Source organism: Crinia signifera, chromosome 19, assembly GCF_055691185.1.
Source record: "Crinia signifera chromosome 19, ASM5569118v1, whole genome shotgun sequence".
In the NCBI taxonomy this organism is placed as follows: Eukaryota; Metazoa; Chordata; class Amphibia; order Anura; family Myobatrachidae; genus Crinia; species Crinia signifera.
In genome coordinates, this window is record NC_139226.1 from 2,037,210 (window position 1) to 2,064,714 (window position 27,505).

Below are 27,505 nucleotides of genomic sequence, written 5' to 3' on the forward strand. Positions count from 1 at the left end.
ATATATAGATGGGGTGAGGAATGTATAGTTGGGTGAGGGATATATAGATGGGGTGAGGGAAGTATAGTTGGGTGAGGGATATATAGATGGGGTGAGGAAAGTATAGTTGGGTGAGGGATATATAGATGGGGTGAGGGATATATAGATGGGGTGAGGAATGTATAGTTGGGTGAGGGATATATAGATGGGGTGAGGGATATATAGATGGGGTGAGGGAAGTATAGTTGGGTGAGGGATATATAGATGGGGCGAGGGATATATAGATGGGGTGAGGAATGTATAGTTGGGTGAGGGATATAAAGATGGGGTGAGGGAAGTATAGTTTGGTGAGGGATATAAAGATGGGGTGAGGAAAGTATAGTTGGGTGAGGGATATATAGATGGGGTGAGGAATGTATAGTTGGGTGAGGGATATATAGATGGGGTGAGGAATGTATAGTTGGGTGAGGGATATATAGATGGGGTGAGGAATGTATAGTTGGGTGAGGGATATATAGATGGGGTGAGGAATGTATAGTTGGGTGAGGGATATATAGATGGGGTGAGGAATGTATAGTTGGGTGAGGGATATATAGATGGAGTGAGGAATGTATAGTTGGGTGAGGGATATATAGATGGGGTGAGGAATGTATAGTTGGGTGACGGATATATAGATGGGGCGAGGGATATATAGATGGGGCGAGGGATATATAGATGGGGTGAGGGAAGTATAGTTGGGTGAGGGATATATAGATGGGGTGAGGAATGTATAGTTGGGTGAGGGATATATAGATGGGGTGAGGGATATATAGATGGGGTGAGGGAAGTATAGTTGGGTGAGGGATATATAGATGGGGTGAGGGATATATAGATGGGGTGAGGAATGTATAGTTGGGTGAGGGATATATAGTTGGGTGAGGGATATATAGATGGGGTGAGGTAAGTATAGTTGGGTGAGGAATGTATAGTTGGGTGAGGGATATATAGATGGGGTGAGGAATGTATAGTTGGGTGAGGGATATATAGATGGGGTGAGGAATGTATAGTTGGGTGAGGGAAGTATAGTTGGGTGAGGGATATATAGATGGGGTGAGGAATGTATAGATGGGGTGAGGGATATATAGATGGGGTGAGGGAAGTATAGTTGGGTGAGGAATGTATAGTTGGGTGAGGGATATATAGATGGGGTGAGGGAAGTATAGTTGGGTGAGGGATATATAGATGGGGTGAGGGAAGTATAGTTGGGTGAGGGATATATAGATGGGGTGAGGGATATATAGATGGGGTGAGGGATATATAGATGGGGTGAGGGATATATAGATGGGGTGAGGGATATATAGATGGGGTGAGGGAAGTATAGTTGGGTGATGGATATATAGATGGGGTGAGGGAAGTATAGTTGGGTGATGGATATATAGATGGGGTGAGGGAAGTATAGTTGGGTGATGGATATATAGATGGGGTGAGGGAAGTATAGTTGGGTGAGCGAATTACTGCAGAGAGTTTGCGGAGTGAGGATCAGCTTTTGGCTGCACAGATTCCTGGACACTGGCACAGGGATGATGGAGGACCTGTCACTGGGGGAGGGGGAGCGAGTGATGGATGAGTAGGGGGAAGCCATATCCGGAAGGAGAACTTCTTTCCCTTCATACAAGCTTCTCCTATTGTATCATGTCTTTGTGAGGGATAACAACATAACTTCTCACCCCTCTTACCCCCTGACCCCACTTCCGCCTCACCACATGGATTGTGCACTGGGTGATCTAATCTAACAGGAATCTGTCAGTGGTGCCTCGATACCTTGCAGTGTGTATATATATATATATATATATATATATATATATATATATATATATATATATATATATATATATATATATACACACACATGAGGAGAGGATTGGTGAAACACCTGAAAAACCTGAGATCTGAAACACTAATTGTGACCAGCTGAAATAACAGTGGCGGTGTTCCCCTGAAGACGGTACTGCTCTATTTGTGGGGTGCCGTTACGTCCTATAGTGGTGGTGGGAACCACTATTAATTACTAAACTACTACACTAGTAGGCGCCCTTCTCACCTTTTTCCATATAAATATATATATATATATAGTATGACACACACATATATATACTGCCCGGTATGAGGCACACACACATATTCATATATATGTATGAGAGAGAAAGGGGCGCACGCTGGTAAGTATCACACAATATCAGTTTCACTAATAGAGAATAAATCACATAATATGCAGAGCCTCACAAATGACCGTTCCTGAAGCCGGCTGGCACATTGTATCACGGAAGTCACTCTCTGTGCGTCACAGACTTCGGGATCTGGAACGTGACGTCACCACGTCCACGCTTCTCCAAACCACGCCAGCAAATACTTGAAGTCTCCAATATGATCACTGTGCCCTGAGCTGTCTCTTACCTCCTCCTCCGAGACAGGGCCTGGGGATGCTGCGCAGATAGCTGGAGTCTGGACCGGGAGCTGCAGGGTGGTGCTGCTGCGGGCTGGTGTGCGCAGCAGCTCCCACATGGCTATTATATTATAGCCACATACGGTGCATGTGGAGAAGCTGTTTGTGCCGGTGAGAGGAGCCGCACTGTGCGATCTGACCGCGGAAGCCACCGCCGCACTGTGCGATCTGACCGCGGAAGCCACCGCCGCACTGTGCGATCTGACCGCGGAAGCCACCGCCGCACTATGCGATCTGACCGCGGAAGCCACCGCCGCACTGTGCGATCTGACCGCGGAAGCCACCGCCGCACTATGCGATCTGACCGCGGAAGCCACCGCCGCACTATGCGATCTGACCGCGGAAGCCACCGCCGCACTGTGCGATCTGACCGCGGAAGCCACCGCCGCACTGTGCGATCTGACCGCGGAAGCCACCGCCGCACTGTGCGATCTGACCGCGGAAGCCACCGCCGCACTGTGCGATCTGACCGCGGAAGCCACCGCCGCACTGTGCGATCTGACCGCGGAAGCCACCGCCGCACTATGCGATCTGACCGCGGAAGCCACCGCCGCACTGTGCGATCTGACCGCGGAAGCCACCGCCGCACTATGCGATCTGACCGCGGAAGCCACCGCCGCACTGTGCGATCTGACCGCGGAAGCCACCGCCGCACTGTGCGATCTGACCGCAGGAGCCACCGCCGCACTGTGCGATCTGACCGCGGAAGCCACCGCCGCACTGTGCGATCTGACCGCGGAAGCCACCGCCGCACTGTGCGATCTGACCGCGGAAGCCACCGCCGCACTGTGCGATCTGACCGCGGAAGCCACCGCCGCACTGTGCGATCTGACCGCGGAAGCCACCGTCGCAGCAATGTTATTAAGGGCAACAAAGGAGGACGCTTTTCCCGGGACGACAGAACATACAAAGGAAGGACTGTGCCCCCTAAAGGAGGATGGTTGGCCACTATATATATATATGGGATACGGTCATTAGGTCTACAACAACTAGGTCGGCAAGCATTGGGTCGAAACCACTAGGTCGACATGCAGCAAGGTCGACATGAGTTAAGGTCGATATGGGTCAAGGTCGACATGGATCTAGGTCAACATGACATTAGGTCGTCACAAGTATTAGGTCAACATGGGTTTTTCAGTTTTTTGAGCCGACCTGTGTCGACAGGCGGTATTTCATGCCCTACCATCCACAAGGGCCTGGTGGGAGAATAAAATAGTGTGCCATGTGTAGCGAGGCACCGTGCCCGAAGCATGGCGTGCGATGCGAGGGGATAGGGTGCACTTCAAACTGTGTCCATGTCAACTTTGTCGACATTCGGGTAAAAGAAAACAGTGAAAAACCCCATTTCGACCTTTTGATTGTCGACCTAGCCCATGTCGACCTAATGCTTGTGTTGACCTAGACCCATGTCGACCTAGTTACATTTCGACCTTGACCCATGTCGACCTTAACCAATGTCGACCTTGCCGCATGTCGACCTAGTGGTGTCGACCCAATGCTTGTCTACCTAGTTGTTGTAGACCAAACGATCCACACACATATGTATATATATTAAAAATCAACCCAAATATATAGATACAGAAGTACCAACACACTCGCCATTCCTAGGAATGGGGTGCAAACAGCACCCACTTCCCAGGATGGGGTGCATTGGCCTGTGACCGCCGTGCTCACTCTGTGTGACCGTCGCGCTCTGTCTGTGTGACCGCCGCACCCTATCTGTGTGACCGCCACTCTCTGTCTGTGTGGCCGCCGTGCTCGGTCTGTGTGACCGCCACGCTCTGTCTGTGTGACCGCCACAGACTGTGTGACCGTCGTGCTCTGTCTGTGTGACCGTCACGTTCTGTCTGTGTGACCGCCACACTCTCTCTGTGTGGCCGCCGTGCTCACTCTGTGTGACTGCCACACCCTGTTTGTGTGACCGCCACTCTGTCTGTGTGACTGACATGCCCTGTCACGTGACCACCACGCTCTCTCTGTGTAACCGCCGCACCCTGTGTGTGTGACCGCCACTCTCTGTCTGTGTGACCGCCACACTCTCTCGGTGTGGCCGCCGTGCTCACTCTGTGTGACTGCCACGCCCTGTCTGTGTGACCGCCACACTCTCTCTGTGTGGCCGCCGTGCTCACTCTGTGTGACTGCCACGCCCTGTCTGTGTGATTGCCACTCTCTGTCTGTGTGATTGCCACTCTCTGTCTGTGTGACTGACATGCCCTGTCACGTGACCACCACGCTCTCTCTGTGTAACCGCCGCACCCTGTGTGTGTGACCGCCACTCTCTGTCTGTGTGACCGCCACACTCTCTCTGTGTGGCCGCCGTGCTCACTCTGTGTGACTGCCACTCTCTGTCTGTGTGACTGACATGCCCTGTCACGTTACCACCACGCTCTCTCTGTGTAACCGCCACTCTCTTGTCTGTGTGACTGACATGCCCTGTCACGTTACCACCACGCTCTCTCTGTGTGACCGCCACTCTCTGTCTGTGTGACTGACATGCCCTGTCACATTACCACCACGCTCTCTCTGTGTAACCGCCACTCTCTGTCTGGGTGATTGCCACTCTCTGTCTGTGTGATTGCCACTCTCTGTCTGTGTGACTGACATGCCCTGTCACGTTACCACCACGCTCTCTCTGTGTAACCGCCACTCTCTGTCTGTGTAACCGCCACTCTCTGTCTGGGTGATAGCCACTCTCTGTCTGGGTGACCGCCGCACCATGTCTTTGTGACCACCATGCTTGCTCTGTGTGACCGCCGCGCCCTGTCTGTGTGACCGCCGTGCTTGCTCTGTGTGACTGCCGCGCCCTATCTGTGTGACTGCCGCACCCTGACTGTGTGACTGCCACGCTCTCTCTGTGTGACTGACATGCCTTGTCACGTGACCAGAGCGCTCTCTCTGTGTGGCTGCCACACTCTCTGTGTGGCCGCCGTGCCCTGTCTGTGTGACCACCGCGCTCTGTTTGTGTGACTTCAGCATCCTGCCTGTGTGACTGCCGCGACCTGCCTGCTTGACTGCAGTGACCTGTCTTTGTTACTGCCGCGCCCTGTTTGTGTGACGGCCGCGCCCTGTCTGTGTGACCACCACTCTGTCTGTGTGACCGCCACGCCCTGTCTGTGTGATCGCAGCACTGTCTGTGTGACTGACGCACCCTGTGTGTGACCGCCTCACTCTGTGAGACCGCGTCGCTGTCCATGTGTGACCGCCTCGCTCTCTATGTGTGACCGCCTCGCTCTCTATGTGGGACCACCTCACTCTCTGTGAGACTGCCTCGCTCTCTGTGTGACTGCGTCGCTGTCCATGTGTGACCGCGTCGCTGTCCATGTGTGACCGCCTCGCTCTCTATGTGTGGCCGTGTCGCTCTCTATGTGTGACCGCCTCGCTCTCTATGTGGGACCACCTCACTCTCTGTGAGACTGCCTCGCTCTCTGTGAGACTGCGTCGCTGTCCATGTGTGACCGCGTCGCTGTCCATGTGTGACCGTCTCGCTCTCTATGTGTGGCCGTGTCGCTCTCTATGTGGGACCGCCTCGCTCTCTATGTGGGACCGCCTCGCTCTCTATGTGTGACCGCCTCGCTCTCTATGTGGGACCGTCTCGCTCTCTATGTGTGGCCGTGTCGCTCTCTATGTGGGACCACCTCACTCTCTGTGAGACTGCCTCGCTCTCTGTGTGACTGCGTCGCTGTCCATGTGTGACCGCGTCGCTGTCCATGTGTGACCGCCTCGCTCTCTATGTGTGGCCGTGTCGCTCTCTATGTGTGACCGCCTCGCTCTCTATGTGGGACCACCTCACTCTCTGTGAGACTGCCTCGCTCTCTGTGAGACTGCGTCGCTGTCCATGTGTGACCGCGTCGCTGTCCATGTGTGACCGTCTCGCTCTCTATGTGTGGCCGTGTCGCTCTCTATGTGGGACCGCCTCGCTCTCTATGTGGGACCGCCTCGCTCTCTATGTGTGACCGCCTCGCTCTCTATGTGGGACCGTCTCGCTCTCTATGTGTGGCCGTGTCGCTCTCTATGTGTGACCGCGTCGCTCTCTATGTGGGACCACCTCACTCTCTGTGTGACTGCCTCGCTCTCTATGTGTGACCGCGTCGCTCTCTATGTGTGACCGCGTCGCTCTCTATGTGGGACCACCTCACTCTCTGTGTGACCGCCATGCTCTCTCTGTGTGACCGCTGTTCTCTTTGTGCAGGTGATCCAGCAAGCTCTGACCCGCCAGCCCAGCACTGCAGCACAGTATCTGCAGCAGATGTATGCAGCCCAGCAACAACACCTAATGCTGCAAAGCGCAGCGCTACAACAGCAGCACCTGAACAGCGCCCAGCTGCAGAGCCTGGCTGCGGCACAGCAGGTGAGAGCTCATCATGGGGTTACAGCCTCCTTGTAACAGTATGACATGTAACTAACTGTGCTCTACTTCCAGGCCAGTCTGGCGGCCAGCCGAGCTTCCCCAGTCGTGACTGTGTCTCAGCAAAGCGCCCCCCTTCCCCCAGCGGTGAGTCGCAGAGCATAGCATAGGCCACCAGTACTGGCCTGAGAGTATATACTATCATATAACGTTAATGTGTCCCACCGCCCGCAGGTCCATAGACCGGTAATGTGTCCCACCGCCAGCAGGTGTCACTAGAGCCCGCAGGTCCATAGAACGGTAATGTGTCCCACCGCCAGCAGGTGTCACTAGAGCCCGCAGGTCCATAGACTGGTAATGTGTCCCACCGCCAGCAGGTGTCACTAGAGCTGCAGGTCCATAGAACGGTAATGTGTCCCACCGCCAGCAGGTGTCACTAGAGCTGCAGGTCCATAGAACGGTAATGTGTCCCACCGCCAGCAGGTGTCACTAGAGCTGCAGGTCCATAGACTGGTAATGTGTCCCACCGCCAGCAGGTGTCACTAGAGCTGCAGGTCCATAGAACGGTAATGTGTCCCACAGCCAGCAGGTGTCACTAGAGCCCGCAGGTCCATAGAACGGTAATGTGTCCCACCGCCAGCAGGTGTCACTAGAGCCGCAGGTCCATAGAACGGTAATGTGTCCCACCGCCAGCAGGTGTCACTAGCTCTGCAGGGTCATAGAACGGTAATGTGTCCCACAGCCAGCAGGTGTCACTAGAGCCGCAGGGTAATAGAATGGATAGTGTGTCCCACCGCCAGCAGGTGTCACTAGAGCCCGCAGGTCCATAGAACGGTAATGTGTCCCACCGCCAGCAGGTGTCACTAGAGCCCGCAGGTCCATAGAACGGTAATGTGTCCCACCGCCAGCAGGTGTCACTAGAGCCCGCAGGTGCATAGACCGGTAATGTGTCCCACCACCAGCAGGTGTCACTAGAGCCTGTAGGTCCGTAGAACGGTAATGTGTCCCACCGCCAGCAGGTGTCACTAGAACCATAGGTCCATAGAACGGTAATGTGTCCCACCGCCAGCAGGTGTCACTAGAGCCCGCAGGTCCATAGACCGGTAATGTGTCCCTTCACCAGCAGGTGTCACCAGAGCCGCAGGTCCATAGAACGCTAATGTGTCCCACAGCCAGCAGGTGTCACTAGATCTGCAGGGTCATAGAACGGTAATGTGTCCCACCGCCAGCAGGTGTCACTAGAGCCACAGGTCCATAGAACGGTAATGTGTCCCACCGCCAGCAGGTGTCACTAGATCTGCAGGGTCATAGAACGGTAATGTGTCCCACCGCCAGCAGGTGTCACTAGATCTGCAGGGTCATAGAACGGTAATGTGCCCCACCGCCAGCAGGTGTCACTAGAGCCGCAGGTCCATAGAACGGTAATGTGTCCCACCGCCAGCAGGTGTCACTAGAGCCGCAGGTCCTTAGAACGGTAATGTGTCCCACCGCCAGCAGGTGTCACTAGAGCTGCAGGTCCATAGAACGGTAATGTGTCCCACCGCCAGCAGGTGTCACTAGAGCTGCAGGTCCATAGACTGGTAATGTGTCCCACCGCCAGCAGGTGTCACTAGAGCTGCAGGTCCATAGAACGGTAATGTGTCCCACAGCCAGCAGGTGTCACTAGAGCCCGCAGGTCCATAGAACGGTAATGTGTCCCACCGCCAGCAGGTGTCACTAGAGCCGCAGGTCCATAGAACGGTAATGTGTCCCACCGCCAGCAGGTGTCACTAGCTCTGCAGGGTCATAGAACGGTAATGTGTCCCACAGCCAGCAGGTGTCACTAGAGCCGCAGGGTAATAGAATGGATAGTGTGTCCCACCGCCAGCAGGTGTCACTAGAGCCCGCAGGTCCATAGAACGGTAATGTGTCCCACCGCCAGCAGGTGTCACTAGAGCCCGCAGGTCCATAGAACGGTAATGTGTCCCACCGCCAGCAGGTGTCACTAGAGCCCGCAGGTCCATAGACCGGTAATGTGTCCCACCGCCAGCAGGTGTCACTAGAGCCTGTAGGTCCGTAGAACGGTAATGTGTCCCACCGCCAGCAGGTGTCACTAGAACCATAGGTCCATAGAACGGTAATGTGTCCCACCGCCAGCAGGTGTCACTAGAGCCCGCAGGTCCATAGACCGGTAATGTGTCCCTTCACCAGCAGGTGTCACCAGAGCCGCAGGTCCATAGAACGCTAATGTGTCCCACAGCCAGCAGGTGTCACTAGATCTGCAGGGTCATAGAACGGTAATGTGTCCCACCGCCAGCAGGTGTCACTAGAGCCACAGGTCCATAGAACGGTAATGTGTCCCACCGCCAGCAGGTGTCACTAGATCTGCAGGGTCATAGAACGGTAATGTGTCCCACCGCCAGCAGGTGTCACTAGATCTGCAGGGTCATAGAACGGTAATGTGCCCCACCGCCAGCAGGTGTCACTAGAGCCGCAGGTCCATAGAACGGTAATGTGTCCCACCGCCAGCAGGTGTCACTAGAGCCGCAGGTCCTTAGAACGGTAATGTGTCCCACCGCCAGCAGGTGTCACTAGAGCTGCAGGTCCATAGAACGGTAATGTGTCCCACCGCCAGCAGGTGTCACTAGAGCCGCAGGTCCGTAGAACGGTAGTGTGCCCCACCGCCAGCAGGTGTCACTAGAGCCGCAGGTCCGTAGAACGGTAGTGTGCCCCACCGCCAGCAGGTGTCACTAGAGCCGCAGGTCCGTAGAACAGTAATGTGCCCCACCGCCAGCAGGTGTCACTAGAGCCGCAGGTCCGTAGAACGGTAATGTGTCCCACCGCCAGCAGGTGTCACTAGAGCCGCAGGTCCATAGAACGGTAATGTGTCCCACCGCCAGCAGGTGTCACCAGAGCCGCAGGTCCATAGAACGCTAATGTGTCCCACAGCCAGCAGGTGTCACTAGATCTGCAGGGTCATAGAACGGTAATGTGTCCCACCGCCAGTAGGTGTCACTAGATCTGCAGGGTCATAGAACGGTAATGTGTCCCACCGCCAGCAGGTGTCACTAGATCTGCAGGGTCATAGAACGGTAATGTGTACCACCGCCAGCAGGTGTTACTAGCTCTGCAGGGTCATAGAACGGTAATGTGTCCCACAGCCAGCAGGTGTCACTAGAGCCGCAGGGTAATAGAATGGATAGTGTGCCCCACCGCCAGCAGGTGTCACTAGAGCCGCAGGTCCATAGAACGGTAATGTGTTCCACCGCCAGCAGGTGTCACTAGAGCCGCAGGTCCATAGAACGGTAATGTGTTCCACCGCCAGCAGGAGTCACTAGAGCCACAGGTCCATAGAACGGTAATGTGTCCCACCGCCAGCAGGTGTCACTAGATCTGCAGGGTCATAGAACGGTAATGTGTCCCACCGCCAGCAGGTGTCACTAGAGCCGCAGGTCCATAGAACGGTAATGTGTTCCACCGCCAGCAGGAGTCACTAGAGCCACAGGTCCATAGAACGGTAATGTGTCCCACCGCCAGCAGGTGTCATTAGAGCCGCAGGGTAATAGAACGGTAATGTGTCCCACCGCCAGCAGGTGTCATTAGAGCCGCAGGGTAATAGAACGGTAATGTGTCCCACCGCCAGCAGGTGTCACTAGAGCCCGCAGGTCCATAGAACGGTAATGTGTCCCACCGCCAGCAGGTGTCACTAGAGCCGCAGGTCCGTAGAACGGTAATGTGCCCCACCGCCAGCAGGTGTCACTAGAGCCGCAGGTCCGTAGAACGGTAATGTGTCCCACCGCCAGCAGGTGTCACTAGAGCCGCAGGTCCGTAGAACGGTAATGTGTCCCACCGCCAGCAGGTGTCACTAGAGCCGCAGGTCCATAGAACGGTAATGTGTCCCACCGCCAGCAGGTGTCACCAGAGCCGCAGGTCCATAGAACGCTAATGTGTCCCACAGCCAGCAGGTGTCACCAGAGCCGCAGGTCCATAGAACGCTAATGTGTCCCACAGCCAGTAGGTGTCACTAGATCTGCAGGGTCATAGAACGGTAATGTGTCCCACCGCCAGTAGGTGTCACTAGATCTGCAGGGTCATAGAACGGTAATGTGTCCCACCGCCAGCAGGTGTCACTAGATCTGCAGGGTCATAGAACGGTAATGTGTCCCACCGCCAGCAGGTGTTACTAGCTCTGCAGGGTCATATTATTATTATTATTATTATTATTATTATTATAATTTTATTTATAAGGCGCCACAAGTGTTTCGCAGCGCCGTACAAAGGAACAATACAGGGAGACAAAACTTGGCATAACATTGAATAAATAACAAAAATACAGTACAAATAAAGAGCACCACAGTTTCAATACACATTACAGCTTAAATGTAAGTAGTGAGGACCCAATCAACATACAACTAGAGGCTTGAGGCCAATGATGGAGATGAGTATGAAGATGGTCACTGAGTGTTGGATTAAAGGAGAGCTGTGAGCTGTGAGTGAAATGTGAAGAGAAGTGGGCTTTGACAACAGGAGGGAAGAGGGCCCTACTCGGAGGAGCTTACAATCTAGTAGGAAGGGGAGACAGACAGATTACAAGAGGTGCAAGCGAGGGGGTGGTGGTTAGATAGCAGGATGTAAGCAGGCAAGGGGTCGGAGAACCAGCTGGTTTATGCAGTGGAAGGGTACGCTTTGATGAATAGGTGAGTTTTCAGTGCACGTTTGAAGCTTTGCAAGGTCGGGGAGAGTCTAATGGAGCGAGGGAGTGCGTTCCACTGAAGGGGTGCAGCACGGGCAAAGTCCTGGACTCTAGCATGGGAAGCAGTGATCAGGGTGGAGGAGAGACGACAGTCGTCAGCTGACCGTAGAGGGCGGGAGGGTGTGTGAATGGAGATGAGGTTAGAGATATATGGAGCAATGGAATTAGATATGGCCCTGTATGTGAGTGTGAGGTGTTTGAAGAGGATTCTGTAGGGGAATGGAAGCCAGTGCAGATTTTGTTGAAGGGGAGTAGCAGAGTAAGAGCGGCGGGAGAGGAAGATAAGCCTGGCTGCAGCATTGAGGACAGATTGGAGAGGAGCTAGTTGGGATTGAGCGAGGCCGGTGAGAAGAGCATTACAGTAGTCAAGTCGTGAGATGACTAATGAGTGGATGATCAGCTTAGTTGCACTCTGTGAGAGAAAGGGCCTGATGCGAGCAATGTTGCGTAACTGGAACCGGCAAGAATGGGCCAGGGCTTGGATGTGGGGTGCAAAGGAGAGGGAGGAGTCAAGAGTGACACCCAGGCAGCGGAGTTGGGGAACAGGGGAGATGATGGTGTTGTTAACAGTGATAGAGATATTAGTAGGGGGCATAGCTCTGGGTGGGGGAAAGATAATAAGTTCGGTTTTGTCCATATTCAGCTTCAGAAATCGCTCAGACATCCAGGTAGAGATGGCAGCGAGGCAGTTGGAAACTTGAGAGAAAACAGTGGGGGACAGATCAGGAGAGGAGAGGTAGATTTGGGTGTCATCTGCATAGAGGTGATATTGGAAGCCAAAGGAGTTAATGAGTGCACCCAGAGAGGAGGTGTACAGAGAGAACAGAATGGGGCCAAGGACGGAACCCTGAGGGACCCCGACAGGAAGGATAGAAGGTGGTGAGGTAGAGCCAGAGGCAGAGACTGAGAAGGAACGGTTGAAGAGGTAAGAGGAAAACCAGTTGAAGACTGTGCCAGAGAGGCCAATGTTTTGGAGTGTGTGGAGGAGGAGAGGGTGATCCACAGTGTCAAAGGCAGCAGATAGGTCCAAAAGGATAAGCAGGGAGAAGTGACCCTTGGATTTGGCTGACAGCAGGTCATTGGTGACTTTCACTAGGGCAGTCTCAGTGGAGTGAAGTGGGCGAAAGCCAGATTGAAGGGGATCTAGGATGGAGTGGTCAGACAGGTAGCTGGTGAGACGCCTGTAAACCAGCCGTTCTAGTATTTTAGAGGCAAATGGGAGAAGAGAGATAGGGCGGTAGCTTGTGGGAGATAAAGGGTCCAGGTTAGGTTTTTTAAGAATAGGCGAGACCAGAGCGTGTTTGAAGGGTGAGGGAAAGATGCCAGTAGAAAGAGATAGGTTAAAGAGGTGAGCAAGGTGGGAGCAGCCAGTGGGGGAGAGGGAACTGAGGAGACGGGAGGGGAGAGGGTCCAAGGGACAGGTAGAGGGGGGAGAGGATGAGATGAGGGAGCGGACTTCCTCAGCTGTAGTAGGGCAGAAGGATGACAGAGTGGGGTAGTTGGTAGGGGAGGATGATTGGGGTGGGTGGGCAGCAGAGGGGGTATGGAAGGAGATATCATGTCGGATTACCTCAATTTTAGAGAGGAAGAAGGAGGCAAAGTCAGTGGCAGTGAGGGATGAAGGGAGGAGGGGTGGTGCAGGGCGAAGTAGAGTGTTGAAAGTATCAAAGAGACATCGGGGATTGGAGGAATGGGAAGAGATGAGAGATTTGAAGAAATATTGTTTGGTATAGGAGAGAGCAGCGCTGTAGGAGGAGAGAATAAACTTGAAATGGAGGAAGTCTTCCAGAGAGTGAGATTTCCTCCAGAGGCGTTCAGCAGAGCGTGCACATTTTTGCAAGAATCTAGTTATTTTGTTGTGCCAGGGTTGTGGTTTAGAGCGTCGAAGGGGAACAGTGTGGAGGGGGGCTACAGAGTCGAGAGCAGAGGTGAGAGAAGAGTAATAGAAAGAGGCAGCCTGGTTGGGGCACGTCATGGTTGAGAGAGAACGGTAATGTGTCCCACAGCCAGCAGGTGTCACTAGAGCCGCAGGGTAATAGAATGGATAGTGTGCCCCACCGCCAGCAGGTGTCACTAGAGCCGCAGGTCCATAGAACGGTAATGTGTTCCACCGCCAGCAGGTGTCACTAGAGCCGCAGGTCCATAGAACGGTAATGTGTTCCACCGCCAGCAGGAGTCACTAGAGCCACAGGTCCATAGAACGGTAATGTGTCCCACCGCCAGCAGGTGTCACTAGATCTGCAGGGTCATAGAACGGTAATGTGTCCCACCGCCAGCAGGTGTCATTAGAGCCGCAGGGTAATAGAACGGTAATGTGTCCCACCGCCAGCAGGTGTCATTAGAGCCGCAGGGTAATAGAACGGTAATGTGTCCCACCGCCAGCAGGTGTCACTAGAGCCGCAGGTCCATAGAACGGTAATGTGTCCCACCGCCAGCAGGTGTCATTAGAGCCGCAGGTCCATAGAACGCTAATGTGTCCCACCGCCAGCAGGTGTCACTAGAGTCGCTGGTCAATAGAACGGTAATGTGTCCCACCGCCAGCAGGTGTCACTAGAGCCGCAGGTCAATAGAACGGTAATGTGTCCCACCGCCAGCAGGTGTCACTAGAGCCGCAGGTCCATAGAACGGTTATGTGTCCCACCGCCCGCAGTTGTCATTACAGCCGCAGGTCCATAGAACGGTAATGTGTCCCACCGCCAGCAGGTGTCACTAGAGCCGCAGGTCCATAGAACGGTAATGTGTCCCACCGCCAGCAGGTGTCACTAGAGCCGCAGGTCCGTAGAATGGTAATGTGTCCCACTGCCAGCAGGTGTCACTAGAGCCACAGGTCCATAGAACGCTAATGTGTCCCACCGCCAGCAGGTGTCACTAGAGCCGCAGGGTAATAGAATGGTAATGTGTCCCACCGCCAGCAGGTGTCAATAGAGCCACAGGTCCATAGAACGCTAATGTGTCCCACCGCCAGCAGGTGTCACTAGAGCCGCAGGGTAATAGAACGGTAATGTGTCCCACCGCCAGCAGGTGTCACTAGAACCGTAGGTCCATAGAACGGTAATGTGTCCCACCGCCAGCAGGTGTCACTAGAGCCGCAGGGTAATAGAACGGTAATTTGTCCCACCACCAGCAGGTGTCACTAGAGCCACAGGTCAGTTTCTGCACATAGTAGAAGGCTCAGGGCTTTGACCCTGTGGAAGGTGTTCCTACCCATTAAAGAAACCTTTACGTGAATATGAGGCGTTACAATAAGGTCAGTGCGGCAATTCCGTAACAGGAAGCCCGGGATCAGTATTGTGTATATTTCTGAATGGTGGACACCACCATTATTTGTTAGAGTGGTACATATGTATTGGGGTGCACTGTGCGTACAGGGGTACATGTGAATTGGGGAGTACAGGGGTACATGTGTATTGGGGAGTACAGGGGTACATGTGTATTGGGGAGTACTGTGAGTACAGGGGTACATGTGAATTGGGGTGCACTGTAAGTACAGGGGTACATGTGTGTTGGGGTGCAATGTGGGTACAGGGGTACGTGTGAATTGGGGAGTACTGTGGGTACAGGGGTACATGTGAATTGGGGAGTACTGTGGGTACAGGGGTACATGTGAATTGGGGATAGTGGATATAGGGGTACATGTGAATTGGGGAGTACAGGGGTACATGTGAATTGGGGAGTACTGAGTACAGGGGTATATGTAAATTGGGGATCACTGTTGGTATAAGGTACATGTGTATTGGGGTACATGTGAATTGGGGATCACTGTGGATACAGGGGTACATGTGAATTGGGGATCACTGTGGGTACAGGGGTACATGTGTGTTGGGGTGCAATGTGGGTACAGGGGTACGTGTGAATTGGGGAGTACTGTGGGTACAGGGGTACATGTGAATTGGGGAGTACTGTGGGTACAGGGGTACATGTGAATTGGGAAGTATTGTGAGTACAGGGGTACATGTGAATTGAGGATCACTGTGGATACAGGGGTACATGTGTATTGGGGTACATGTGAATTGGGGATCACTGTGGATACAGGGGTACATGTGAATTGGGGTGCACTGTGGGTACAGGGGTACATGTGAAATGAGGTGCACTGTGATTATAGGGGTATATGTGTATTGGGGTACATGTGAATTGGGGATCACTATGGGTATAGAGTACATGTGTATTGGGGTACATGTGAATTGGGGATCACTGTGGGTACAGGGGTACATGTGAATTGGGGTGCAATGTGGGTACAGGGGAAGATGTGGATTGGGGTGCACTGTGAGTACAGGGGTACATGTGAGGTAACCATAGACACTGTGCTGATTCTTATTTGTGTTATGACCACAGATTACCCTGACCAGCTCTCCTCAGATCATCCAGCGGCCACAGGCGGTCAGCTCCACACCACCGGCGACGCCAGCCATAAACCAGCAGGCCGTACTGCTGGGAAACGCAGCTTCTCCTTCACTGAGCGCCAACCAGGCACAGATGTATCTGCGAGCGCAGATGGTGGGTTCCACGTACAATGGCAGGCACCAGATGCCATCCTCTATATAGCATTGGTACCCTGCCACTGCATTACCATTTGGCCATTACCCTGCCACTGCATTACCATGTGCCCATTCCCCTGCCACTGCATTACCACGTGCCTATTACCCTGCCACTGCATTACCACGTGCCTATTACCCTGCCACTGCATTACCATGTGCCCATTTCCCTGCCACTGCCTTACCATTTGGCCATTACCCTGCCACTGCATTACCATGTGCCTATTACCATGTCACTGCATTATGATGTGCCCATTACCCTGCCACTGTTTTATCATGTGCCCATTGCCCTGCCACTGCTTTATCATGTGTCCATTGCCCTGCCACTGCATTACCACGTGCCTATTACCCTGCCACTGCATTACCATGTGCCTATTACCCTGCCACTGCATTACCATGTGCCCATTACCCTTCCACTGCATTACCATGTGCCTGTCACTGCATTACCATGTGCCCATTTCCCTGCCACTGCCTTACCATGTGCCCATTACCCTGCCACTGTATTACCATGTGCCCATTACCCTGCCACTGCATTACCATGTGCCCATTACCCTGCCACTGCATTACCATGTGCCCATTACCCTTCCACTGCATTACCATGTGCCTGCCACTGCATTACCATGTGCCCATTACCCTGCCACTGCATTACCATGTGCCCATTACCCTTCCACTGCATTACCATGTGCCTGCCACTGCATTACCATGTGCCCATTACCCTGCCACTGCATTACCATGTGCCCATTACCCTGCCACTGCATTACCATGTGCCTGCCACTGCATTACCATGTGCCCATTACCCTGCCACTGCATTACCATTTTCACAATACCCTGCCATTGCATTACCATGTGACATTACTATATGCCCATTACCCTGCAAATACATTACCATTTGCTCATTACCCTGCCACTGCATTACCATGTGCCTGCCACTGCATTACCATGTGCCTGCCACTGCATTGCCATGTGCTCATTACCCTGCTCCTGCATTACCATGTGCCCATTACCCTGTCACTGCATTATCATGTGCCCATTTCTCTTTCACAGGTTGCTTGGACTGCATATTCCCCAGTGCCTGTACTGTTGGGTATTGGGTTACTTGGACTGCACATTCCCCAGTGCCGGTACTGTTGGGTATTGGGTTACTTGGACTGCACATTCCCCAGTGCCGGTACTGTTGGGTATTGGGTTACTTGGACTGCACATTCCCCAGTGCCGGTACTGTTGGGTATTGGGTTATTTGGACTGCACATTCCCCAGTGCCGGTACTGTTGGGTATGGGTTACTTGGACTGCACATTCCCCAGTGCCGGTACTGTTGGGTATTGGGTTACTTGGACTGCACATTCCCCAGTGCCGGTACTGTTGGGTATTGGGTTACTTGGACTGCACATTCCCCAGTGCTGGTACTGTTGGGTATCGGGTTACTTGGACTGCACATTCCCCAGTGCCTGTACTGTTGTGTATTGGGTTATTTGGACTGCACATTCCCCAGTGCCGGTACTGTTGGGTATGGGTTATTTGGACTGCACATTCCCCAGTGCCTGTACTGTTGGGTATTGGGTTACTTGGACTGCACATTCCCCAGTGCCGGTACTGTTGTGTATTGGGTTACTTGGACTGCACATTCCCCAGTGCCTGTACTGTTGTGTATTGGGTTATTTGGACTGCACATTCCCCAGTGCCGGTACTGTTGTGTATTGGGTTACTTGGACTGCACATTCCCCAGTGCCTGTACTGTTGTGTATTGGGTTATTTGGACTGCACATTCCCCAGTGCCGGTACTGTTGGGTATTGGGTTACTTGGACTGCACATTCCCCAGTGCCGGTACTGTTGTGTATTGGGTTACTTGGACTGCACATTCCCCAGTGCCTGTACTGTTGTGTATTGGGTTATTTGGACTGCACATTCCCCAGTGCCGGTACTGTTGGGTATTGGGTTACTTGGACTGCACATTCCCCAGTGCCGGTACTGTTGTGTATTGGGTTACTTGGACTGCACATTCCCCAGTGCCGGTACTGTTGTGTATTGGGTTACTTGGACTGCACATTCCCCAGTGCCGGTACTGTTGTGTATTGGGTTACTTGGACTGCACATTCCCCAGTGCCGGTACTGTTGTGTATTGGGTTACTTGGACTGCACATTCCCCAGTGCCTGTACTGTTGTGTATTGGGTTATTTGGACTGCACATTCCCCAGTGCCGGTACTGTTGGGTATGGGTTACTTGGACTGCACATTCCCCAGTGCTGGTACTGTTGGGTATTGGGTTACTTGGACTGCACATTCCCCAGTGCCGGTACTGTTGGGTATTGGGTTACTTGGACTGCACATTCCCCAGTGCCGGTACTGTTGTGTATTGGGTTACTTGGACTGCACATTCCCCAGTGCCGGTACTGTTGTGTATTGGGTTACTTGGACTGCACATTCCCCAGTGCCGGTACTGTTGTGTATTGGGTTACTTGGACTGCACATTCCCCAGTGCCTGTACTGTTGTGTATTGGGTTACTTGGACTGCACATTCCCCAGTGCCGGTACTGTTGTGTATTGGGTTACTTGGACTGCACATTCCCCAGTGCCGGTACTGTTGTGTATTGGGTTACTTGGACTGCACATTCCCCAGTGCCTGTACTGTTGTGTATTGGGTTATTTGGACTGCACATTCCCCAGTGCCGGTACTGTTGGGTATGGGTTACTTGGACTGCACATTCCCCAGTGCCGGTACTGTTGGGTATTGGGTTACTTGGACTGCACATTCCCCAGTGCCGGTACTGTTGGGTATTGGGTTACTTGGACTGCACATTCCCCAGTGCCGATACTGTTGGGTATTGGGTTACTTGGACTGCACATTCCCCAGTGCCGGTACTGTTGGGTATTGGGTTGCTTGGACTTTACATTCCCCGGTGCTGGTACTGTTGGGTATTGGGTTGCTTGGACTGCACATTACCCGGTGCTGGTACTGTTGGGTATTGGGTTGCTTGGACTGCACATTACCCGGTGCTGGTATTGTTGGGTATCGGGTTGCTTGGACTGCACATTCCCCGGTGACAGTACTGTTGGGTATCGGGTTGCTTGGACTGCGCATTTCCCGGTGACGGTACTGTTGGGTATCGGGTTGCTTGGACTGCGCATTCCCCGGTACCGGTACTGTTGGGTATCGGGTTGCTTGGACTGCTCATTCCCCTGGTGCCGGTACTGTTGGGTATCGGGTTGCTTGGACTGCTCATTCCCCTGGTGCCGGTACTGTTGGGTATCGGGTTGCTTGGACTGCACATTTCCCGGTGACGGTACTGTTGGGTATCGGGTTGCTTGGACTGCACATTTCCCGGTGACGGTACTGTTGGGTATCGGGTTGCTTGGACTGCGCATTTCCCGGTGACGGTACTGTTGGGTATCGGGTTGCTTGGACTGCGCATTTCCCGGTGACAGTACTGTTGGGTATCGGGTTGCTTGGACTGCGCATTTCCCGGTGACGGTACTGTTGGGTATTGGGTTGCTTGGACTGCACATTCCCCGGTGCCGGTACTGTTGGGTATTGGGTTGCTTGGACTGCACATTCCCCGGTGCTGGTACTGTTGGGTATTGGGTTGCTTGGACTGCTCATTCCCCGGTGCTGGTACTGTTGGGTATTGGCTTGCTTGGACTGCACATTCCCCGGTGCTGGTACTGTTGGGTATTGGCTTGCTTGGACTGCACATTCCCCGGTGCTGGTACTGTTGGGTATTGGGTTGCTTGGACTGCCCATTCCCCGGTGCTGGTACTGTTGGGTATTGGCTTGCTTGGACTGCTCATTCCCTGGGGCTGCACCAGTTATTGCAGGCCTGGGGACATGAGACTATATACTGAGATTGTGTCTTTGTTCTGTTCCCCCAGCTTATATTCACTCCGACAGCCACAGTGAGCAGTATCCAGTCGGAGGTCAGTTCTGGAGCCACGTCTCAGGCCCCCACCATCACCTCTCAGGTAACCTCTCACTGTCATTGTGCAACAGAAGGTATTTGACACCCAGTAGTGGCCACCATCGGCCGCTTGCATATGGAGACGCGACCACTGGATGCACATTTCTGAGTAATAAAGCAGAATAAGCACATAAGTCTATGGCGCACTCTGTTCGGTACTTATGTATTATCTGGGCTCCCATGTTAAATGCACCCCATTTTTTCATACCCCTACTATCCAACTACGCATGGAGTTGATTTTATATAGTGTGGCGAGCGTAGCGAGCCACCGCGCCCGAAGCGTGGCGAGCGCAGCGAGCCCCGCGAGGGGACGCGGTCTCATAAGAAAAACGGGAGCCCAGATATTACAGAAGTACCCTCTGTTCTTATACATATAAAACATGGGCAATTCCCTTCCCAAAGTTGTGGTGATATTGTGGTATAGGGAGCCTGTGGACACCCACAAAGCATATTACAGTCCAGATATAAAGTGCAAATGGTAATGGTCCTACTTTAATAAAAAACCCAGAGTGCACCTAAAGGCTTTAGTTCTTATTGTTGCTTTACTATTCACCCATCGGGTACCGAGAATACCCCTAGCACTGATCCTGTGGGCAGCACGGAGTCTGGAGCGCAACTAGATTCCGCAATACTTACCCCTTGGACACACAGACTGAGAAGTCAGCACCACACTTACTGCATACAGCATCAGGGCCCAAACTATGGTCACAACACCGGCACTCCCCATTATCTCCCACAGACCCTCCCCAACGCCACACTTACTGCATACAGCATCAGGGCCCAAACTATGGTCACAACACCTGCACTCCCCATTATCTCCCACAGACGCTCCCCAACGCCACACTTACTGCATACAGCATCAGGGCCCAAACTATGGTCACAACACACCGGCACTCCCCATTATCTCCCACAGACCCTCCCCAACGCCACACTTACTGCATACAGCATCAGGGCCCAAACTATGGTCACAACACCGGCACTCCCCATTATCTCCCACAGACGCTCCCCAACGCCACACTTACTGCATACAGCATCAGGGCCCAAACTATGGTCACAACACCTGCACTCCCCATTATCTCCCACAGACGCTCCCCAACGCCACACTTACTGCCTACAGCATCAGGGCCCAAACTATGGTCACAACACCGGCACTCCCCATTATCTCCCACAGACGCTCCCCAACGCCACACTTACTGCATACAGCATCAGGGCCCAAACTATGGTCACAACACCTGCACTCCCCATTATCTCCCACAGACGCTCCCCAACGCCACACTTACTGCATACAGCATCAGGGCCCAAACTATGGTCACAACACCGGCACTCCCCATTATCTCCCACAGACCCTCCCCAACGCCACACTTACTGCATACAGCATCAGGGCCCAAACTATGGTCACAGCACCTGCACTCCCCATTATCTCCCACAGACGCTCCCCAACGCCACACTTACTGCATACAGCATCAGGGCCCAAACTATGGTCACAGCACCGGCACTCCCCATTATCTCCCACAGACCCTCCCCAACACCACACTTACTGCATACAGCATCAGGGCCCAAACTATGGTCACAGCACCTGCACTCCCCATTATCTCCCACAGACGCTCCCCAACGCCACACTTACTGCATACAGCATCAGGGCCCAAACTATGGTCACAACACCGGCACTCCCCATTATCTCCCACAGACGCTCCCCAACGCCACACTTACTGCATACAGCATCAGGGCCCAAACTATGGTCACAACACCTGCACTCCCCATTATCTCCCACAGACGCTCCCCAACGCCTCACTTACTGCATACAGCATCAGGGCCCAAACTATGGTCACAGCACCTGCACTCCCCATTATCTCCCACAGACGCTCCCCAACGCCACACTTACTGCATACAGCATCAGGGCCCAAACTATGGTCACAGCACCTGCACTCCCCATTATCTCCCACAGACGCTCCCCAACGCCACACTTACTGCATACAGCATCAGGGCCCAAACTATGGTCACAGCACCTGCACTCCCCATTATCTCCCACAGACGCTCCCCAACGCCACACTTACTGCATACAGCATCAGGGCCCAAACTATGGTCACAACACCTGCACTCCCCATTATCTCCCACAGACGCTCCCCAACGCCACACTTACTGCATACAGCATCAGGCCCAAACTATGGTCACAGCACCGGCACTCCCCATTATCTCCCACAGACGCTCCCCAACGCCACACTTACTGCATACAGCATCAGGGCCCAAACTATGGTCACAGCACCGGCACTCCCCATTATCTCCCACAGACGCTCCCCAACGCCACACTTACTGCATACAGCATCAGGGCCCAAACTATAATCACAGCACCTGCACTCCCCATTATCTCCCACAGACCCTCCCCAACGCCACACTTACTGCATACAGCATCAGGGCCCAAACTATGGTCACAACACCTGCACTCCCCATTATCTCCCACAGACGCTCCCCAACACCACACTTACTGCATACAGCATCAGGGCCCAAACTATGGTCACAGCACCTGCACTCCCCATTATCTCCCACAGACGCTCCCCAACGCCACACTTACTGCATACAGCATCAGGGCCCAAACTATGGTCACAGCACCTGCACTCCCCATTATCTCCCACAGACCCTCCCCAACGCCACACTTACTGCATACAGCATCAGGGCCCAAACTATGGTCACAGCACCTGCACTCCCCATTATCTCCCACAGACGCTCCCCAACGCCACACTTACTGCATACAGCATCAGGGCCCAAACTAAGGTCACAACACCTGCACTCCCCATTATCTCCCACAGACGCTCCCCAACGCCACACTTACTGCATACAGCATCAGGGCCCAAACTATGGTCACAACACCTGCACTCCCCATTATCTCCCACAGACCCTCCCCAACGCCACACTTACTGCATACTGCATCAGGGCCCAAACTATGGTCACAACACCTGCACTCCCCATTATCTCCCACAGACCCTCCCCAACACCACACTTACTGCATACTGCATCAGGGCCCAAACTATGGTCACAGCACCTGCACTCCCCATTATCTCCCACAGACGCTCCCCAACGCCACACTTACTGCATACAGCATCAGGGCCCAAACTATGGTCACAACACCTGCACTCCCCATTATCTCCCACAGACGCTCCCCAACGCCACACTTACTGCATACAGCATCAGGGCCCAAACTATGGTCACAGCACCTGCACTCCCCATTATCTCCCACAGACGCTCCCCAACGCCACACTTACTGCATACAGCATCAGGGCCCAAACTATGGTCACAGCACCTGCACTCCCCATTATCTCCCACAGACGCTCCCCAACGCCACACTTACTGCATACAGCATCAGGGCCCAAACTATGGTCACAGCACCTGCACTCGCCATTATCTCCCACAGACCCTCCCCAACGCCACACTTACTGCCTACAGCATCAGGGCCCAAACTATGGTCACAGCACCTGCACTCCCCATTATCTCCCACAGACCCTCCCCAACGCCACACTTACTGCATACAGCATCAGGGCCCAAACTATGGTCACAGCACCTGCACTCCCCATTATCTCCCACAGACCCTCCCCAACGCCACACTTACTGCATACAGCATCAGGGCCCAAACTATGGTCACAGCACCGGCACTCCCCATTATCTCCCACAGACGCTCCCCAACGCCACACTTACTGCATACAGCATCAGGGCCCAAACTATGGTCACAGCACCTGCACTCCCCATTATCTCCCACAGACGCTCCCCAACGCCACACTTACTGCATACAGCATCAGGGCCCAAACTATGGGCACAGCACCTGCACTCCCCATTATCTCCCACAGACCCTCCCCAACGCCACACTTACTGCATACAGCATCAGGGCCCAAACTATGGTCACAACACACCGGCACTCCCCATTATCTCCCACAGACGCTCCCCAACGCCACACTTACTGCATACAGCATCAGGGCCCAAACTATGGTCACAACACGGCACTCCCCATTATCTCCCACAGACGCTCCCCAACGCCACACTTACTGCATACAGCATCAGGGCCCAAACTATGGTCACAGCACCTGCACTCCCCATTATCTCCCACAGACGCTCCCCAACGCCACACTTACTGCCTACAGCATCAGGGCCCAAACTATGGTCACAACACCTGCACTCCCCATTATCTCCCACAGACGCTCCCCAACGCCACACTTACTGCATACAGCATCAGGGCCCAAACTATGGTCACAGCACCTGCACTCCCCATTATCTCCCACAGACCCTCCCCAACGCCACACTTACTGCATACAGCATCAGGGCCCAAACTATGGTCACAACACCTGCACTACCCATTATCTCCCACAGACCCTCCCCAACGCCACACTTACTGCATACAGCATCAGGGCCCAAACTATGGTCACAACACCTGCACTCCCCATTATCTCCCACAGACGCTCCCCAACGCCACACTTACTGCATACAGCATCAGGGCCCAAACTATGGTCACAGCACCTGCACTCCCCATTATCTCCCACAGACGCTCCCCAACGCCACACTTACTGCATACAGCATCAGGGCCCAAACTATGGGCACAACACCTGCACTCCCCATTATCTCCCACAGACCCTCCCCAACGCCACACTTACTGCATACAGCATCAGGGCCCAAACTATGGTCACAACACCTGCACTCCCCATTATCTCCCACAGACCCTCCCCAACGCCACACTTACTGCATACAGCATCAGGGCCCAAACTATGGTCACAGCACCGGCACTCCCCATTATCTCCCACAGACGCTCCCCAACGCCACTCCCTAATAACACCTCACAACGACCCATTTCACAAGACGCAGTGCGACTACCCCCAATTCACCCCACCCCATAAAGCATCCAACTTGTGTCCATCGATAAATCAGGCCCTTAGACAAGAGGCTAAGTGGGAGATTGCTACCATCACGTGTCTCTATGCCACCTCATTCTCTCATCACACAGGGGCCATCCCAGCTCCTGGTGCAGATGTTACCGTCTGTGTTTCAGGTACAGAATCTCGCCGTGCGAGGGCCAGGTGGTACGGCAGGCGGGCAGATCCAAACACAACTTCCAAGCCTGGCTATGAAACCGGCCACGATCAGCATGAACCTCCATCCCGTGAGCAGCACATCGCAAAGCAAAACCGTGGGATACATACGAGGGGATAGCGCTGACATCCATAGAAAGGGCGACACCCAGGGTGCAGAAAGTCGGTTGCTCACAGGGAGAACGGTGGTCCCAGCACACTCCATAATTACGCCAGGTAAGATGGGGTTGGCTTCAGTAGGCTGATGCACCAGGGACACTTGTTGTATACAAAGCATAGCAATACAATACCACAGCCTTATCCTGTCATGCACCTGTGTGTGGCTGTAACCTATGCACTGCCTGGTATGCTCAGGCTAGTGCTCATGGTCCTCAGTTTTCTCACAATGATAGTGAGCTGATGTCTTCTCACACTGATAGAGAGCTGATGTCTTCTCACACTAATAGTGATCTGACTTCTCACACTGATAGTGAGCTGAAGTCTTCTCACACTGATAGTAATCTGACTTCTCACACTGATAGTGATCTGATGTCTTTTCACACTGATAGTGAGCTGATGTCTTCTCACACTGATAGTGAGCTGACTTTTCACACTGATAGTGATCTGACTTCTCACACTGATAGTGAGCTGACTTCTCACACTGATAGTGAGCTGATGTCTTTTCACACTGATAGTGATCTGGTGTATTTTCAATCTGATAGTGAGCTGATGTCTTCTCACACTGATAGTGAGCTGATGTCTTCTCACACTGATAGTGAGCTGACTTTTCACACTGATAGTGATCTGACTTCTCACACTGATAGTGAGCTGATGTCTTCTCACACTGAAAGTGATCTGATGTCTTTTCAAACTGATAGTGATCTGATGTCTTTTCAAACTGATAGTGATCTGATGACTTGCTACACTTTTAGTGGTATCGTGTGTGTGGGACATAATAGTAATCTGATATCTTCTATTGTCACACTAGTAGTGATCTGATATCTTCTCACAGTTATAGCCTTCTTTGTCTGTTTATTTTTGTCTTCTAACACCGATCGTAATCTGATCTATTGTTATCTAACACTGATAGGGATCTAATATCTTTTTTCACACAAATAGCGATCTGATATCTTCTCATAGTAATTGTGATCAGATATCTTGTCTTCTCACACTAATAGGGAATCTGAAGACTAATCGGCTCAATCCTTCAACATTGTTCTCACATTAATGATGATCCTGATTTCTTATGTTCTTGCACTAGTAATGATCCTGATCTCTGGTGCTCCCGCACTAGTAATGATCCTGATCTCTGGTGCTCTTGCACTAGTAATGATCCTGATCTCTGGTGCTCCCGCACTAGTAATGATCCTGACCTCTGGTGCTCTTGCACTAGTAATGATCCTGATCTATGGTGCTCTTGCACTAGTAATGATCCTGATTTCTAGTGCTCTTGCACTAGTAATGATCCTGATCTCTGGTGCTGTTGCACTAGTAATGATCCTGAACTCTGGTGCTGTTGCACTAGTAATGATCCTGATCTTTGCTGCTCTTGCACTAGTAATGATCCTGATCTCTGGTGCTCTTGCACTAGTAATGATCCTGATCTTTGCTGCTCTTGCACTAGTAATAATCCTGATCTCTGGTACTCTTGCACTAGTAATGATCCTGATCTCTGGTACTCTTGCACTAGTGATGATCCTGATCTCTGGTGCTCTTGCACTAGTGATGATCCTGATCTCTGGTGCTCTTGCACTAGTAATGATCCTGATCTATGGTGCTCTTGCACTAGTAATGATCCTGATCTATGGTGCTCTTGCACTAGTAATGATCCTGATCTATGGTGCTCTTGCACTAGTAATGATCCTGATCTATGGTGCTCTTGCACTAGTAATGATCCCTAACTCTTGTGCTCTTGCACTAGTAATGATCCTGAACTCTTGTGCTCTTGCACTAGTAATGATCCTGATCTCTGGTGCTCTTGCACTAGTAATGATCCTGATCTCTGGTGCTCTTGCACTAGTAATGATCCTGATCTCTTGTGCTCCCGCACTAGTAATGATCCTGATCTCTGGTGCTCTTGCACTAGTAATGATCCTGATCTCTGGTGCTCTTGCACTAGTAATGATCCTGATCTCTGGTGCTCTTGCACTAGTAATGAACATGATCTCTGGTGCTCCCGCACTAGTAATGTTCCTGATCTCTGGTGCTCTTGCACTAGTAATGAACATGATCTCTGGTGCTCCCGCACTAGTAATGACCCTGATCTCTGGTGCTCTTCCACTAGTAATGACCCTGATCTCTGGTGCTCCCGCATTAGTAATGACCCTGATCTCTGGTGCTCTTGCACTAGTAATGATCCTGAACTCTGGTGCTCTTGCACTAGTAATGATCCCTAACTCTTGTGCTCTTGCACTAGTAATGATCCTGAACTCTTGTG

General features: G+C 52.8%; 1 protein-coding gene across 1 annotated transcript in view; it reads left to right on the plus strand.

Moving 5' to 3' along the window:
* Nucleotides 1-27,505, plus strand: part of PHC2 (polyhomeotic homolog 2) — a 118,985-nt gene that overhangs the window by 25,484 nt on the left and 65,996 nt on the right. Inside the window, exons 4-8 of the mRNA XM_083162364.1 lie at nucleotides 6,651-6,809; nucleotides 6,882-6,953; nucleotides 15,871-16,032; nucleotides 19,938-20,027; nucleotides 25,050-25,305. Of these exons, the coding sequence (XP_083018490.1) occupies nucleotides 6,651-6,809; nucleotides 6,882-6,953; nucleotides 15,871-16,032; nucleotides 19,938-20,027; nucleotides 25,050-25,305 (739 nt within the window). The remainder of the gene's footprint in view (nucleotides 1-6,650; nucleotides 6,810-6,881; nucleotides 6,954-15,870; nucleotides 16,033-19,937; nucleotides 20,028-25,049; nucleotides 25,306-27,505) is intronic.